This window comes from Tupaia chinensis, unplaced genomic scaffold (genome assembly GCF_000334495.1).
Source record: "Tupaia chinensis unplaced genomic scaffold, TupChi_1.0 Scaffold148108_1, whole genome shotgun sequence".
In the NCBI taxonomy this organism is placed as follows: domain Eukaryota; kingdom Metazoa; phylum Chordata; class Mammalia; order Scandentia; family Tupaiidae; genus Tupaia; species Tupaia belangeri.
This window is the reverse complement of record NW_006207959.1, coordinates 2108162-2124687: the sequence shown is the minus strand read 5'-3', so window position 1 is coordinate 2124687 and position 16526 is coordinate 2108162. Positions and strand designations below refer to the sequence as shown.

General features: G+C 39.9%; 1 protein-coding gene across 1 annotated transcript in view; it reads left to right on the top strand.

Moving 5' to 3' along the window:
* Positions 1 to 6: 6 nt before the first annotated feature.
* AIDA (axin interactor, dorsalization associated) overlaps positions 7 to 16526 on the top strand; it is a 41428-nt gene continuing 24908 nt past the window's right edge. Inside the window, exons 1-2 of the mRNA XM_006170189.2 lie at positions 7 to 132; positions 9991 to 10060. Coding sequence (XP_006170251.1) covers positions 23 to 132; positions 9991 to 10060 — 180 coding nt within the window. The 5' untranslated portion in view covers positions 7 to 22. The remainder of the gene's footprint in view (positions 133 to 9990; positions 10061 to 16526) is intronic.

Below are 16526 nucleotides of genomic sequence, written 5' to 3'. Positions count from 1 at the left end.
GGCGACGGGGTGGGCACCGGCCATGTCGGAGGTGACCCGGAGTCTGCTGCAGCGCTGGGGCGCCAGTTTTAGGAGAGGCGCCGACTTCGACTCTTGGGGCCAGCTGGTGGAGGCGATAGACGAGTATCAGATGTGAGTGACTAACTGCCGGAGTCTGCCGGGCCCGTCGGCCACCTCCCCCTGCTTTCTGTCTGTCTCATCATATCTGCCAAGGCTGCTTGGGTGGGGTCCCGCACGCACCGGGGCTGAGGTCCCCCCGGCCCTGGCGAGGCTACCCTGGAGACAGCGGGTCTGCTCTCTGGGGTGTCTCGCCCTCTTTTCCCCCGCCAGCTCCATTCAACAGGTAGCTCGCTCTACTTGCTTGGGGCGCCTTCCCTAACCGTTTCTTTCTTTCATCTCTTGGGTTCCCCCTCGGCAGCCAGGTTTCCTTTCCTGCTATCCTTCCTACGCCTCTCCCAGGTTGCCACCCCTGGATGTCTATTACATCTCCGAGGAATACTTGTGTGTGCTCTCCGCCCACGTTCCAGGGATGAGCGGCTTCGCTGTGTGTGTGTGTGTGTGTGTGTGTGTGTGTGTGTGTCCCTGTCCATGTGGGGGAGACGGTGCCGCCAGGAAGCAGCGAGGGCCAGGGATGTCTCTCCTCCGAAAGGGTCCCCTCGCCCCTTCCTTCTCCACCCCTCTTTCTGACTAGCAGTATTTTCACGATTCCGCCTCGATTTTCGTTTCGGTTTCTGGGGCTGTTATTTGCTAGGCTGTGAGTCCCACCCACCCCCTCGCTCGGTTGCTTTGGGTGGAGTCCGCGCAGGATGTGAACAGAAGAGAGCAAAATATGAATTAATAGACCGCTCACAGGAGCCACCACTCCCTTTTTTGGGTCCCTCCTCCTTTTCCTGTGTATAATGTATAGCCACAGGGTACAAGTGACTACGTTTCCTTTATCAACCTGTGTCCGATTTCTTTCCATTGTGGTTTCCCAAAAAACTATAGGGGTACTTTAAAATTAAAGGACAAGATTACAGACGATATATAAAACCTAGCTTCGTTGTATGCACATTCTGTTGAACTTTAGAACTGCGCACTAAAACACTCTTGTTTGCAAACTGTCACCATTCATTATTCTTGGTTTACGGCAAGTTATTTGAGATTTCACGGAATATGAAACCATGTGTGAGTAAAGTCTACACCACCTCCCCCCTCTCATGTTTTCTGAAAGAACACATACTTGGTGCTCGGATGATCTCTTATCCACTCCCAACAATAGTTATCTGACCAGTAAAATTATTTAAATGTATAGATGTTCTCTGCCTCATCTTACTGACTTTGAATTGTCTGTAGTTTAAAAAAGCTGGAAAACAACCATTCTCTTGCCATTTTGCCATGTGTAACAATGATTAGCGTTTGTGTTGCACTTTCACATGATTTCAATTGCTCTTGCAACTACCCAGCGAGAATATCATTATTTTCATTTTACAAAATGAGGAAAGTGGAACTGACGTTAAACAGATTACTCAGGGTCACAAAACATTACTACTGGAATCTGGGATTTTCTTTTGATTCCAGAGCTTATCTCCTCTACCACATAGTGTTCAAGATGCTTTATTTAAGATGCATTGATAGAATAATTCTGTAAGTGGGAACCAGCAGTTAGCATAATGGCTATGTCGCTGAACTCCCACATAGTTGACCACGGTTCGCATCCCGGACCCGGTGGCTTAAAACTCACGCTGGGCGCGTGTGCGTGCGTGCCCAAGATCCCGAGAGGAGAATGGAGGAGAAGGGATTGCGGCGTGACCCTCCCCCCTGGGAGGGTGATTTCTCGCTTTCTGTCTCTATGTCTCTCTCTGTCTATCTGGCGAAACATCTGAATGAGGGTGATTGGGCACATACAAATCCACTGTTGTACCTCAGTACTAACCTTTGAACATCATGATCCAGGGTAGTCCCCAAGTTATTGCCAAAACTGCCAGTGTCAAATTTCTATAGAAATATGTAATGGCTGGCTTAATTGTTTTAAACATACAGGCTACATGTACAAGGTCAACAGTTTAAAATGCTATATCCAGAAATTAAGGCAAATTGTCCTTTTTATTTGAACTATCTGAATGGGAGGAAAGGCTGCAGCCAAAGATACCCATCTGGGGCTGCTATATGGTGTACACAAGGATTTACAGGATCTGGTTACTGACTGGATATCAAGAGGAGGAAAAGAAGGAGAAGTCTGGGATAACTGGGATTTCTAATTGGGTAGGCAGCAATGTTCTTATCCAACATGCAAGAGCTGGCTTATGGCAGGGAAGATGTTGATGGAGGGGCAGGCATGCATGCTGATGCCAGCATAATAAGGAATACTGTAGCTTAAACAGTTCCTTCACTCCACAGTCACAGTTCAGGATACAAAGATGAGTTCAATCTGATTTCTGCTCTCAGAGCACTGAGAGTGTAGTGGAACACTTTAGCGACATTGGGCATTATCATAACAGAAGTATGAAAAGACTCAGCGCTCCCACACTCCTGTTGCTTGAAGCACATTTCTGCCCTAGGGCTTTTGTATTTTTTCAAAAACACACCCTGTCCCCAATTATCTGCTTGAGTCACTTGGTCACTTTCTTCAATCCTTTGTTCAAACGCTATCTTCTCAGTGAGACCCTCTCTGGCCACTGTATTTAAAGTCTGAAAGCCTGTCTGCCCCTACACCCTCTATCTTAGTCTTATACAATCTAAACGTGTTGTATGTATTCATTTTCCTTACTGTCCTCCCACTGAAATGGAAGTTCTTTGAGGGCATCGTGGGTGTGGAGGTGTTGTCTACTTTGTTCTCTGTTGTATATTTAATATCCAGAGTTGTGGTGAGCTACTAATACATAATAATTTATTTAGGTGTTATATAATTATTATTTTTTATTGACTGGATAAATTTAGGACTATTCTGTGAGAGCATTAAGGATTTGATGCTGAAATGCTGTTAGAAGATTTTAAGTAAATTAATGTCAATACTGAAATTGTTACCCAAAATATATATGAGCAGTGAAAAATAATTCTGTTGATCAGACCACATCTTTCAGCTGCATGGGGATGTGTGACCCCTACCTGAGGCAGAGTGGTACAGAAATTGTTGCTCATAATCAGACATTTCACAGGATCAGTCCTAGGTATTTATCTCGCATGTGCATGCCCAGTAAATATTTATTACATGAACGGATGAATGGAAGACTAGGTAATATTCACATTTACCAGGCATTTTTTAAAAGATTATTTATTGAGAGAGAGAGAAGAAGGGAGAGTCAGTCTCTGAAGAGGGTCTTCGAACTATTGACCACTCCCCAGTCTAAGCTAGACTGAATTATAGGCATGCAGGTGCACCCAGCGCGCTCAAGGAGGTCCCAGACATAAACCCAGGATATGTGGGTCCAAGTTGCATTACCCTGTTATCGCCACCTGACCCCTTCACTGTGTTTTTTATCTGTGCCACTTAAAGAGTGGTACATGCATTGGTGCTGGTCTGCAAACTTATTGGTCTGCAACAAGATAAAGTAATTGAGAATTAGCATTTAGAAGCTTTATGGTAATTTGACATTTTCTTGATATTTTTCACTATGTTTTACAAAAGTTTTAGCTTGGGACAGATTGGGGGGAACTGGTCCTTCACTAGATAGTTTAAGGACAAATTTTTGTGTCATGAAATACTACGGGGTTTCCATCAGTCACATGTATATGTGCTTAAAAGTGTGTGGAAAAACTCCCTTTGAGAAGGTCCTGTTTTATTTGTAGGCACCTTTATAGGGTGACATGAGTCTCTAGGGAAGAACATTTGACAGGTGTCTTTCCTTTACTAATAGAATGCCAAGTGTTTTATTCACTCATTTGATATCCAAAGTATGTAGATTTGTTTTCCTCAGTGGACAAAGTCAAGCCTCACTTTGTCTTGAAATGGTGCAATCTTTTGTGAATTTAGTTTTGTTTCTTAAGAGAGATTTTTGCTGGGGGGTGCGTGTGCTTGCTGGAGAGACAGAGAGAAAGTGAGAAATCACCCCCCAGGGATATGGCCATGGTTCTCCTCCATTCTCCTCTCGGTGTCTTGGGTACACACGCATACACACCTGATGTGAGTTTTAAGCCATCGGGTCTGGGACTAGAACTGCAGTCGACTATGTGAGAGTCCAGCAATATAACCATTACACCATTTGCTGGTTCCTAGTTTTTTCTTTCTTTCTTTCTTCTTTTTTTTTTTAAAGTAAGTAAACATCCCCTCATGGTGGGGGGGGTAAGAGGAGGTACGGAGGGGTAAGGGGGGGATGGCATCACTGCAGTCCCTTCTCTTCCATTCTCCTCTAGGGTTTTTGGGCACATGTACACACATGTCCAGCATGTTTTTCAGCCACTGGGTCTGGGGCTCAAACCATGCAGTTGATCATGTGGGATCCAGCCACCTTAACCACCAGATCACCAACTGGCCTTGATTTTATTTTTCTCTCATCGAGACTTAAAAAAGTTTTCTTAAAACAATTTATTGTATTGAGATATGATTTATATCCAGTGATGTTTATCCATTGTACATATACAACTTAGGGATTTTTAGTTGAATTTGTCAAGTTGGGTAACCATCATTACAGTCAAATTTTAGAACCTTTCTGTCACCCCAAAAAGATCCTGTGCCCATTTACAGTCATTCCATATTCACACACTGACTCTAGACAACTACTAATTTATATCCTGTTTCTATAAATTTGTCTTTTTTTGGACATTGATGTGATTTCACTCAGATAATACATGATCTTTTTGCGTTTGGTTTCTTTCATTTAGCATGTTTGTCTATAAGGTTCATCCATGTTATAGCCTATATCAATACTTGTTCCTTTTTAATTGATGAATAGCATTACATGGTACAGGTATTGGATTTTGTGTATCTATTCACAAATTAGTGGATATTTACTGTTTTGTTTCTACTTTTTGACTTATTAGCAATAAGACTGTCCTTAACATTAATATGCATGTCTTTGTTGGGATGAAGATTTGTATCTCAGGTAAATACCTAAAAGTGGACTTGCTAAGCCATATGATTTTATTTTTAAAATTTTAGTTATTTTTTAATTGTCAGACAGCACGTGCGCTTACCAGAGGCAGGGAAGAAAGTACCCCTCAGTGAGGTGTGGTCATGCTTCAATCTCTTCTCCATTTCTTCATCCTGTTGGGGTTCGGGGCAGGCACGTACATGTACCCTATGCGTTTTTCAGACCACTGGGGCTGGGAATTGAACTGTGGTCATCCATGGGGATCTCGCTCCCTTAACCACTAGCTATTTGTCAGCCCTGTAACTTTAAAAAAATATATTTAATTTATTGTTATCATTATTATTCTTTTAATTTGCTGCAAAACACACACGCTCAGAGGGTGGGAAGGGGAGGTGAATGAGAAAGCAAGCTACCAGGTCCAGGACTCAAACAAACCTTGGTCAGCCATGTGGGAGTTTAGCTTTCTAACCACCATGCCACCAGCCGGCCCCAAACCCTGTAACTTTTTTTTTTTTCTTTTTTTGGAGAGGTTTTTAAGAAATCACCCCTCAGGGTGGATAGCCACGCCACAATCCTTTCTCCTCCATTCTCCTCTCAGGATCTTGGGCACGCACGCACACGCACCCAGTGTGAGTTTAAGCCACCAGGTCTGGGACTCAAACTGCAATCGACTACATGGGAGTCCAGCTACATAGCCATTGTGCTAACTGCTGGTCCCAGCCCTGTAACTTTTTAAAGCAACTACCAAAATTGTCCAAGAAGGCAGTACATTTTATATCTCTGCCATCGGTGTGTGAGGGTTCCTGTTTCTCCACATCTCTAGCATGTTATTGTCTATCTTTTTTATTATAGCCAGTATAGTGCATGTGTAGTGTACTTCACTGTGGTTTTAATTTGCATTTTTCTAATGACTAATAATTTTAGGTGTCTTTTCATATGCTTATTTTTCCTCTGTAAATCTTGTTTGCAAAGTATGTTTGCCCATGTTTTAATTGAGTTATTTACCTTTGAGTTGAATTTTTTTTAAAATCTAGATTCAAGTCCTTTACATGATAGATGATTTGCAAATATCTCCTCCTAGTTTGTTGTGTCATTTTAAAAAAACATGGATTGTGTTGGAGTTTAACACCCTTTCTACTAACTTAATTGCATTTGAGTTTAGAGCTATACCCTTTATTCTTTTTTTAAAAAAGAATTATTCTATTCATCATAATTATTACTAATTTTTAAATTGATCAGAGAGAGAGAGAGAGAGAGAGAAAGACAGAAAGTGAGAAAGCAAGCCACCTGGTTCAGGACTCGAACCACGATCAGCCATGCGGGAGTCCAGCATGCCTTAACCACCATGCCACCTGCCTGCCCCTATACCTTTTATTCTGACAATGGTCCTACTTAGTCATTTTTAGCAAGGTATGTATAGACTTATTCAAATGAAGAAGCTCATGCCACACTGTATAACTTCCTTGAGTTCAGGCCTTTATAGTGGGTATTGCTAAGGAAGTAGACAGTGGATTCCTTTAGAGTGTTCTTTATAGGTAGTAGGTCAGCAAGAGTAAGAAAAGAAACTAAGTAGAAAGCAAGGGTAGTTGTTTTTACTTGTATCTTCTATCCTATAGTATCAACAAAAAGTGAGTCTGTGAATAATATTTTGGGAAAAAAACACTAAGGGGGAACCAGCAGGTGGCGTGGTGGTTAGGGCGCTGGACACTCCCGCATGGCCCACCACAGTTTGAGTCCTGGACCTGGTGGCTTCCTTTCTCACTTTCCCTCTCTCTCTCTTTCTCTGTGTCTTTCTCTGGCCAAATTAAAATAAATGAATGAATAAATCAAATTAAGTAACTCTTTAAAAAAATAAATTAAGGGATCCTTAGCATTGAGTGGAAAGAACTAAATGGATGGAAGAGGTTTGATTAAGTGACATGGTAGAGAGGCCAAAAGGTGGTGCAACAGCAACACAACTGGACCTACTGGGAGAGGTTCTGGGTTCACATCCTGGGACCTCTCTGAGCTTGCTAAGCACACATGAGTACCCATGATCTAGGATGACTGATCTTGAAGTAGATCGTGACATAAAGACCCTGTGGCGATGTCTCCTCCTCATGGAACAAATAAATAAGTACACTTCCAAAAAAAGGTAGCATGGTGGAACTATCCTGTAAAATGTTATAACCTTTCATAAAGTGGACAGAGGCCATCAAGAACAATGAACTTTATGCCTAATCTTTAAAGACATAATGGCATGGAACAGAACTCTCATCCAAGTATTTTATTGAATCCTGAATAGTACTATGTTCTGCAGTTGGCTTAGTAGAAAACCTAGCACTTGGCTTACTCTTTGTATTCCTGTTTTTTCTACCCAGAAGAGTGTGCTTGAGAATTTTGTTTTCAAATTCTTTTGCTGGTTTCATTTCCCCCTGCAGATTTCTTTTTTAATTAAGAAAAAATAAAACTCACCATTAAAGTTTTTTTTGTTTTTGTTTTTGTTTTTGCTTTACTTATGATAGAGTGTGTTCATGTACATATGAAAGAGATTTGGACACTCTGCACAGGGACTGCTCATGCCATGATCCTCTTCTTCCAGTTGGGCACTTGCTTGTATGCCTGGTATGTTTCAGGCTGAGCAGGCGAAGGTCAAACCACAGTTGCCATGTATGCAAGAGTTGCCTGCTCTTAAGCATTACATTCTGGGACCAGCAGTTAGTGTAATGGCTATGTTGCTGGACTCTCAGTAGTCGACCACAGTTCGAGTCCCAGACCCGGTGGCTTAAACTCACGCTGGGTGCGTGTGCGTGTGTGCCCAAGATCCCAAGAGGAGAATGGAGGAGAAGGGATTGCTGCATGGCCATCCCACCCAGGGGGTGATTTCTCACTTTCTGTCTCTCTGTCTCTCTCTGTCTTTCCGGTGAGTGCACGCGCCATATAGCAAAAACCTCTCAAAAAGAAAAAAAGCATTCTATTTTTGAGCAGTTTGTTATTAATGCCTTGCCGCTGTGGAACCAGCCCAAAGGGCCACGTTAAAATGTATAAGTCAGTGGGTTTTAGTATACACACGTACATGCTCGAGTTGCCAGGGCCAGAATTTAAACCACACAGTTGGTCGTGTGGGATCCAGATCCCTTAGCCACTAGGCCATGGGACTGACTGGCATGTCTTCGTTCACTTAGCATAATGTTACTGAGATCCATCCTGTTACCATTCCTCTTCATTTCTCTGTATGACTGAAAACTATTCCATTGAATAGGTGTACCTCATTCTTTGTTAATCCATTTATCAATTGATGGGCATTTTGGTTCTACTTCTTGGCTGTTGTGAATAATGCTATAACCTTTTATGTCTAGGTTTTTCTTTATGTGTGGACATATGTTACCAGTTCTTTTAGGGACGTATCCAGGATTTTGAAATTGCTGGGTTATATGGAAACTGTCTTTAACTGCTACACTGTGTTCCATAGTGCCTTGCACCATTTTCCCATCTACCAGCAGTGTATGAGCGTTTTAGTTTTATTTTCGCCTCCTTGCCCACACCTGTCACATGCTCTCTCTTCCTTTCTCTCTCTCTTTTTAAATTGTAACCTTCCTATTGGGTGTGAAGAGTCTCATTGTGGTTTTTATATCTATCTACCTATTGACTAACAATGTTAAGTGTTTTCTCATGTGTTTATTGGCCATATTCTATCTTTTTTTTTTTTTGGAGAGGTTTTTGCTATAGGGCGCGTGAACTTGCCAGACAGAGAGAAACGAAAGCGAGAAATCACCCTCCAGGGGGGATGGCCATGCTGCAATCCCTTCTCCTCCGTTCTCCTCTTGGAATCTTGGGCATGCATGCACACACGCGCCTGGAGTGTTTTAAGCCACTGGGTCTGGGATGTGAACCCCAGTCAACTATGTGGGAGTCCAGCAACATAGCCATTGTGCTAACTGATGGTCCCATGTTTTATCGTCTATGGAGAAAAGTCTGTTCAGATCATTTGCCCAATATTAGTGTGTGTGTATATTTATATATAGAGAGAGAGAAAGAGAAAGAGAGAGAGAGAGAGAGAGGTTTTTGCTGTAGGGTGCATGTGCTTACCAGAAGGACAGAGAGAGACAGAGAGACAGAAAGCGAGAAATCACCCTCCAGAGGGGATGGCCACACTGCAATCCCTTCTCCTCTCGGGACTTGGGCACACATGCACCTGTGCGTGGCCTGAGTTTAAGCCACCAGGTCCAGAACTTGAACCGTGGTCTTGTACATGGGAGGCCAGCGACATAGCCATTACACCAACTGCTGGTCCCCCAATATTAGTATTTTTATTGCTTAGCTCTAAGAGTCACTCCTTTGGTTTCTGCTGTTTCCGAAATAGCTTTGTGTCCTCGCTGCTGAGCTTGGACTAGGAACATAGATCTATCCTTAAAAACTCACCCAAAGACAAGCAGCTATTTTTGAGTGCGGTGATAATTGGGCAAAGAATGATTTCTCTTTTTAATTGGTGGTGATCTTTATTTCTAGAAACATTATTGTTTAAAGTATATTTTTATAGAGTATTATCAGTTTGTCATCGCTGTAATTTGTATTTGGATTAATCTTATCAGAAAGTAATAATATACTGATAAAGTATTTTTGGTTTGGTGCTATTATTGGTGCTCACTGCAAGCGTTTAAGCAGAATCTGGACAACCACTTATTGGCTTGTTCCAGAAGATATTCGTGGATACTAAAAAAAAGTTGGACTAGATGCCTTTTGAGATTCTTTCCAGCTCTAAGATTCTGCTTTTATTGCCTAGCTAAAATTGGTCCCAGTGAAATCAAAGTATCTTATTTTCATCATCATTGTATAAAGAGTTTGATTGTAAAGGTAGTGTAGATTTATACTTTGAAAACAGAACAGGGTATCTACTTTGTACTTCAAAGTTTCACACTTCACTTTTTTTTCAAGGTATAATTGTTTCACCTGTACTTGAGGTAGTTTGCTTTTTTTATAAGACTTTGTTTTCTTCTTACAGATTAGCAAGACATCTACAAAAAGAGGCCCAAGCTCAACACAATAATTCTGAATTCACAGAAGAACAAAAGGTATTATAAAATAATTTCTAGATTGACATATCATTTCAGATGAAAAATATTATGTTTTTTGAGTCCACTAAGCAAAAAAACAAAAACAAAAACACAAAGAAAAAAACTGTTATACGTAAAAAGAATGATATGATTATACTTTGTTTAACATTAGGTGATCATTTGGAGATATATGATTTATCACTTAATGAATTTCTTTTCTCAGCTGTTTTGGCTTTGTTTAACTTTAGTGGAGACTATGCACACTTAGTTGAAGTAAATAGGGGACAACACCCTAAGACTAGAGTGTATGTGGAGTTAATTGGGAAGATAAAGGGGTTATCAGTAATTGCATCTCACCACAATACTTACTTAACTTCAGATTTCTTAGCCCCATGTCTACCTCCTCTCCAAACAAACATACACATAAAAGAAAAAAAAAAACAAAACCTACCACTGGAAAAAAATGAGTTCAAGTCAAGAATCTGGCATAAAAAATCTGTCAGCACAGTAAATGCATAAAGTTGAAAAATGCTTCAATGATGCTCTTTCTCCTTGAATTAAAATTTTTGTGTGTCACATTGGTTCCTTAAACTGTTAGAGATTGTGCAAACTGGGATATTTTAAAGTCGCTTTATTCTAAAAGAGTAAAAAGAAATGGGAGGAAACAACTCCCATTTTGTCCTTGCTCAGAATGTTTAGTGTTAAGTCAATTTTTAATCGGGTAGATAGCAAAAAACAATGTCTCAGTTGTTCCCTTCTAAAGAAAAAACTGTGAAAACTCATTTTCTGTTATTAATTCTTACTTTGCGCAAAGGGTGGGGGTAGGAGTGATTTGTTTTGGGTACATTTTCAAAGTAACTGCTAACAGTTATTTTAGTCTGTAGACTTGTGATAATTTGACTCTTATTTATAGAAGTTTGTGAAGAAAAAGCCTCCAAAGATTAAGATTATCATATTTCTTACACAAGTTTAGGGTATTAGTATTTCAAAAATATCTAGAGTCTACTGGGTCCAATGTGCAGTTTTATGTATTTCTAAAATATATCATGTGCTACAATTTAAAAGGGCATTTTTCTTTTTTCCTTAATAATTGTTAATATCCACAAAAGATTTAGGAGACTTGGGATTTTAGCCCTTGACAATGGTTACCACTGAGGAAATGACTGGTTTTCTTAAGGAAAGGAACAAAAACTGTACTTCATCACCTGTAAAGATTTGTGAAATCCATGTAAGAACTGACTAAGAAGTGATTAGTTCGCATCACAGAATTGGGAGTTAAAACATTGAAATTTTGATAAACAGAATCTCAGATAGCCAAGTGTATAAATTAATAGCTAACAAAGTATGTTATGGATATGGAAACAGTGAAAATTTAGGAAATTAAACAAATGTTAATGATCCCCCCAGTTTAGCCACCCGTTGGCCTTAATTACTTATGTGCCCTGTCTTCAACATCTGCTGTTTAGATTCAGGACGTATGAGTCACGTAACTTCAAATATAAGTGATTATGAGCTCTATGTATGATGGTGATTAGACTCTTGAGGAAAACAATGAACCTTTTTTTTTTTAAGAGAGATTTTTACTATAGAGTATGTGCATTCTCTGGAGAGAGAGAGAGAGAAACGGAGAGACAGAAAACAAGAAATTATCCCCCGGGGGGGATGGCCATGCTGCAATATCTTCTCCTCCATTGTCTTTTCAGAATTTTGGGCATGCATGCACATGTGCCTGGTGTTAAGTTTGAAGCCACTGGATCTGGGACTCCAACCAGGGTTGGCCATGTGGGAGTCCAATGACATCACCATTCTGTCATCTGCAGGTCCCGAGAAAAAAATTGAACTCTTAATTTCTTTGAACTTTTTAAGGCTGAAGCTAGTGTTTGATAATGCTATTTATTTAATTTATAGCTATTCCTTAGCAGCCTCTTGGCTGCCGTCCTTTCTTCAACTTCTCTTTGGTTACAAAGACCCGTGGATCTTAAAGTGCGGAAGGACCAGAAGGCAGCAGGATCTAGAGGAGAGAGCGGAGATCTGGAGTCAGGACATGCAGGGTTTAGCACCCTGCCTCTAGCCCTGGGCCTCGGTGTCTTTATGTTTGAAGTAAGGAGTTAGAAAACTCTATAAGTGGTCTCAAAGGTACCCCTACATCTTCCAGTGACCTCTGCCTTTGAAGTATCTGCCCTTCCTCCTTTCCTGGAGGCCTGATTTCTGAGGTGTTTATTATTTATAATACCTGCCTGGGAGTCATTTAGGGCTGTCAGTTGTGACTCCAGAAAGAGCTTGTGCCTGCCTGCCTATTGCTCGGGCTTGGAGAAAGACCCCCAAATCACTCTGGACTACATTAGGAATGTAAGGCAAGTGCTATGCATTTAAAATAATTTTCTTTGAAAATAAAAGTAAAATATTCATAGTGAACCAAAAACTCATAGGAAATATAGGGATTATTTGAATGTCACGTAAGGGAAATGTTACGAGAGGTTTCAAGTTAATATAAATGATTAGAAAGCAGAGATCTTCCAGACTTGTTCTGGGATTGGTTCTGAAAACTGTCGGTGTTATTCACACAAAGCCCTGAGAGGCTGTGAGTTTTCAGCACTTTTATGCTAATGTGTATGTTGGACATTTTAAAGAGTTTGGGTATATAAAATTTTTAAATTTATTTGGGTATATAATATTTTATAATGTATTTGCTTTCCTAAGGAATTTTCAGGTCCTGAGCTCAGGATCTTTCTGCATCAGCCTCCTGAGTCACTGGGATTACAAATGTGCCGCACTGCCCTCAACCTTTAGGTTAATCCAGGAATCAAACCCAGGCTTCCGGAGTGGTCCTAGTCTGTGGAGTACAACCTTATTTTTTGTTTGTTTGTTTGTTTGTTTGTTTGTTTGCCTGAGAGTGTGTGCACTTACTTGTGGGAAAGAGACAGACCGAGGAGCAAAGGAAAGTGAGAAAGCATCCCGCACGCTTCTGAAAGTGGGGCATAGTTATGCTAAAATCTCTTCCCATCCGTGTATCCCTCTTTTTGGGATTTTGGGTTCATGCACACATGCCTGGCATGTTTTTCAAGCTGCCAGGTTCGGGCTTCAAACCACATTGTCAGCCATGTGGAATCCAGCCTTCACCATCACACCACAGTCTGACCCAGAGTCTAGCCTCTTAAATAGCACACAGCATGGCAACTAAATCTTACAGGAAATTTTCATACAGACTGCAAAATCAGTTGAATGCCAGACTTGCACATAAGCAAAGGAGAAAAAAACCCAGAAGTGAAAAATGGAAGATACTCCTTATGTTATTCTAAGCAAAGTTGTTTGTGTTTTTTATTTTGAATTGTATACTTTATGCTTTTACCATTCACAGTTTTGTTTTTTGGGGGAGTTTTCTTATTTGTAGCAGTGGCAAATTTTTGAATTATGTCAACATTCAAGAGTTTGAAAGGAGATTTAAAAAAAAAAAATCAGGGTTTTTTTGGTAGCGGGTGCATGTGCTTGCCAAGTAGAGACAGAGAGGGGAGGGGATAAGAAGCACCCCCATGAGAAACAGTCCCACTGCAGTCTTTTCTCTGCAATCCCTTCTCCTCCATTTCTTTCCCTCTTTAGGGATTCTGGGCATGCACGTACACATGGAGTGTGTTTCTGAAGCTGTCGAGTCTGGGACTTGAACCACAGGTTGGTTCTGTGGGATTCAGCTGCCCTAACCTTCAGGCCACAAAAGCCAGCCCAAAATATAACTATTTCTAAAATGCTTTTTAAAATTAAGTTTTTTACCATGTAATTCACAGTAGTCCCTCAGAAATATTTGATGAATAGAGGGCCAGATGGTGATGCAGCAGTAAAACACCTCACTGCAAGTCTGACCCACATGGGAAGGTTCTGGCTGTGCATCCAAACACCTCTCTGAGTTTGGTAGGCATGTATATGCTCATGAACCAGGGCTGGATGAAACTGGGGGTGGATCATGGCATCAAGAACTCCGTGGGGAATGCTGTGTCTCTGTCTTGCTCACTTAAGGAATAAATAAACTTAAGAAGACATATTTGATGAATAGATGTTTTGTTAGACCTTTTCTTATAGATATTTATTCATAAGTGATTATTTTTCAGATCAGATAAACACTAATTTTTCAGAAAATAGCAATATTTTTTCACAATGTTTATATCCACAGAACTCTAAAGCAGAACTACTGACTTCTAAACTTTAGTAGAGATAAACTGTAGAAAAACATTATATGTATTTCCATTGTTAATATTCTCAAAGATTTCTGGTGCATAAGGACATTTATGGTTCTTATTTGATCCTCCCTCATGATTAGTTTACTTAGCTTTCATTTTAGTTTTCAGTAGTTTTGTCATCTTAACAGCTGGGTTTACTAGCCAAGGAACAGCTGCCAAAAGCTTTCATTCCATTGAACTCTCTACTTTGCTGTAGTAGATTTTCTCATGTAAGTTTCTGGACAGACTAGAACATCCTGTCTCATGATGCTTAGAAAGTTTTTCCTTATTTTGAATCAAATTTTATGGTAATGAGAATTCCAGCAATATATGCTTGTTTCATATTTTATAGGGTCTCCCTTTCTATCCACACCCTCATCTCTTCCCACCTCCTTACCCCCCCAAGCTAAATAGTAGATAACTGGCTTTTTAAATCTAAAAAATTAAGTCTGAGTTTAAGTGAGACTATATTACTTTATGTGTATTTTTAAAATCTGTTTTTCATCAAGCTAAATACATTTTAACAAAGTTAATTTAACTCTTTAATTGTCAATTTTTATTCCACCTTTTCCTTTAACCAGTCTTTTCAGTTGTCAGTTTCCCTAATAGTGACACTGTGAAATGGTCAGTATTTGGAAAATTAGAGCATCTTCTATTTATACCATATTAAGTATAAACAATAATTTGAAAGAACTTGTAACAGTTTAAGTTTTTCTAAAATTAAACTTACTTACCTTCAGTACTTAGTCTTAATGAACATTAACAATAATACTTACACTCTGACAAATATAAACTTAGGCTTCTTAATAATTTATCTGGACATCTATTTCTAAGAAAAGTGAAACAATTACAGTAGCAAGCACTTGATTTTGACATCAATAAGTTCTACATGTTTTACAACTTATTGCTACAGCTGAAATGATAGTGTTGTATTCCTTTTCTTACACTGATGTTGGGTGTGGTCCCTTAAAAAAGTTATGAATAATGCCTATTGGTATTTTGCCATAGCGCAGTGGATTTCTGTATAAAAAGCTGTTGCTCTGCTTAACTTGAAATGTTTAAATTTATAATAGTTTATTACTGGACTCATAGTTGTTAAACTGTATTTTACCTTAACTATAAAAAGAATGAAATGAAATGGCTTTATAGTAAAGAAAGAAAAGTGCTTTAGAGACTTAACTCATTGGTATTTCTCACTTAATGGAAACAAGATTTTTTTCTTTTTTTAACTTTTTGTCATAGGGTATATGTGCTTGCCAGAGAGAGATGGGCAAGGGGAGAGTGAGAAATTACCCACCATTTAGGATGGTCACACAGCTTCCCTTCTCATTTCTCCCTTTTTTGGGGATCTTTGGCATGCACACACAGGCACCCAGTGTATTTTTCAGGTCCAGTATGTTTTTCACACTGCTGGATCTGGGACTCCAACCATACAGTTGGACATGTGGGATCTAGTACACCATGCTACTAGCAGATCTAACTACCATGCTACCAGCTAGCCCAAAGCCTTTTTTCCCCAATTAGAAAGGTTTTTTGATCGCCAGAGGGCACATGCACTCACCAGAAAGAAAATAAAGCATCCCCAGTTGGGTGTGATCATGCCACAATCCATTCTCCTTCATTTCTCCACTGTATCAGGAATCTTAGGTATACGTGCACATGCACTGAGGGTGTTTTCCAAGCCAGGGCTGGATTTTGAACTGCGGTTGGACATGTTGGATCCAGTTCTCCATGCACAGAGATCAACTGTTATACTGTGGAACTGGCCTTAAAATATTTCTTATTAAATCAGTTTTAAAATAATTAAAATATTATAACTAAGTGATATTAATGTAGGTGTATTGCTTTGTTGTTGGTATTGCTATATTGCATAGAAGGTATTGATATCTACAGCAAGTTACTTAACCTCTCTGTGCTTCATTTTTGACACTTGTGAAACAGATGCATCTAACTCATAGCATTACAGTAAGGATTAAATTAATTAATATTTATAAATCACTTAGAGCTAATCACTTAGTTATTAGATGTTACTATTGCTATTTTTATTTCTAAAATTATTTACTAGTTTTGTCAGATTTGAATGGCATATTCGGGATTCCAACCACTGAAGACCCTCTGCCTAGATTTCACCCTCCTGCTCCCCAGTCTATCCAGGAGCCAGGATAAGCCAATCAGCAGCCATCTATATTTGAGTTACATGCAACCCCATTCAGGGATTCTGACCACTGAAGACCCTCTGCCCAGATTTCACCCTCCTGCTCCCCAGTCTACCCAGG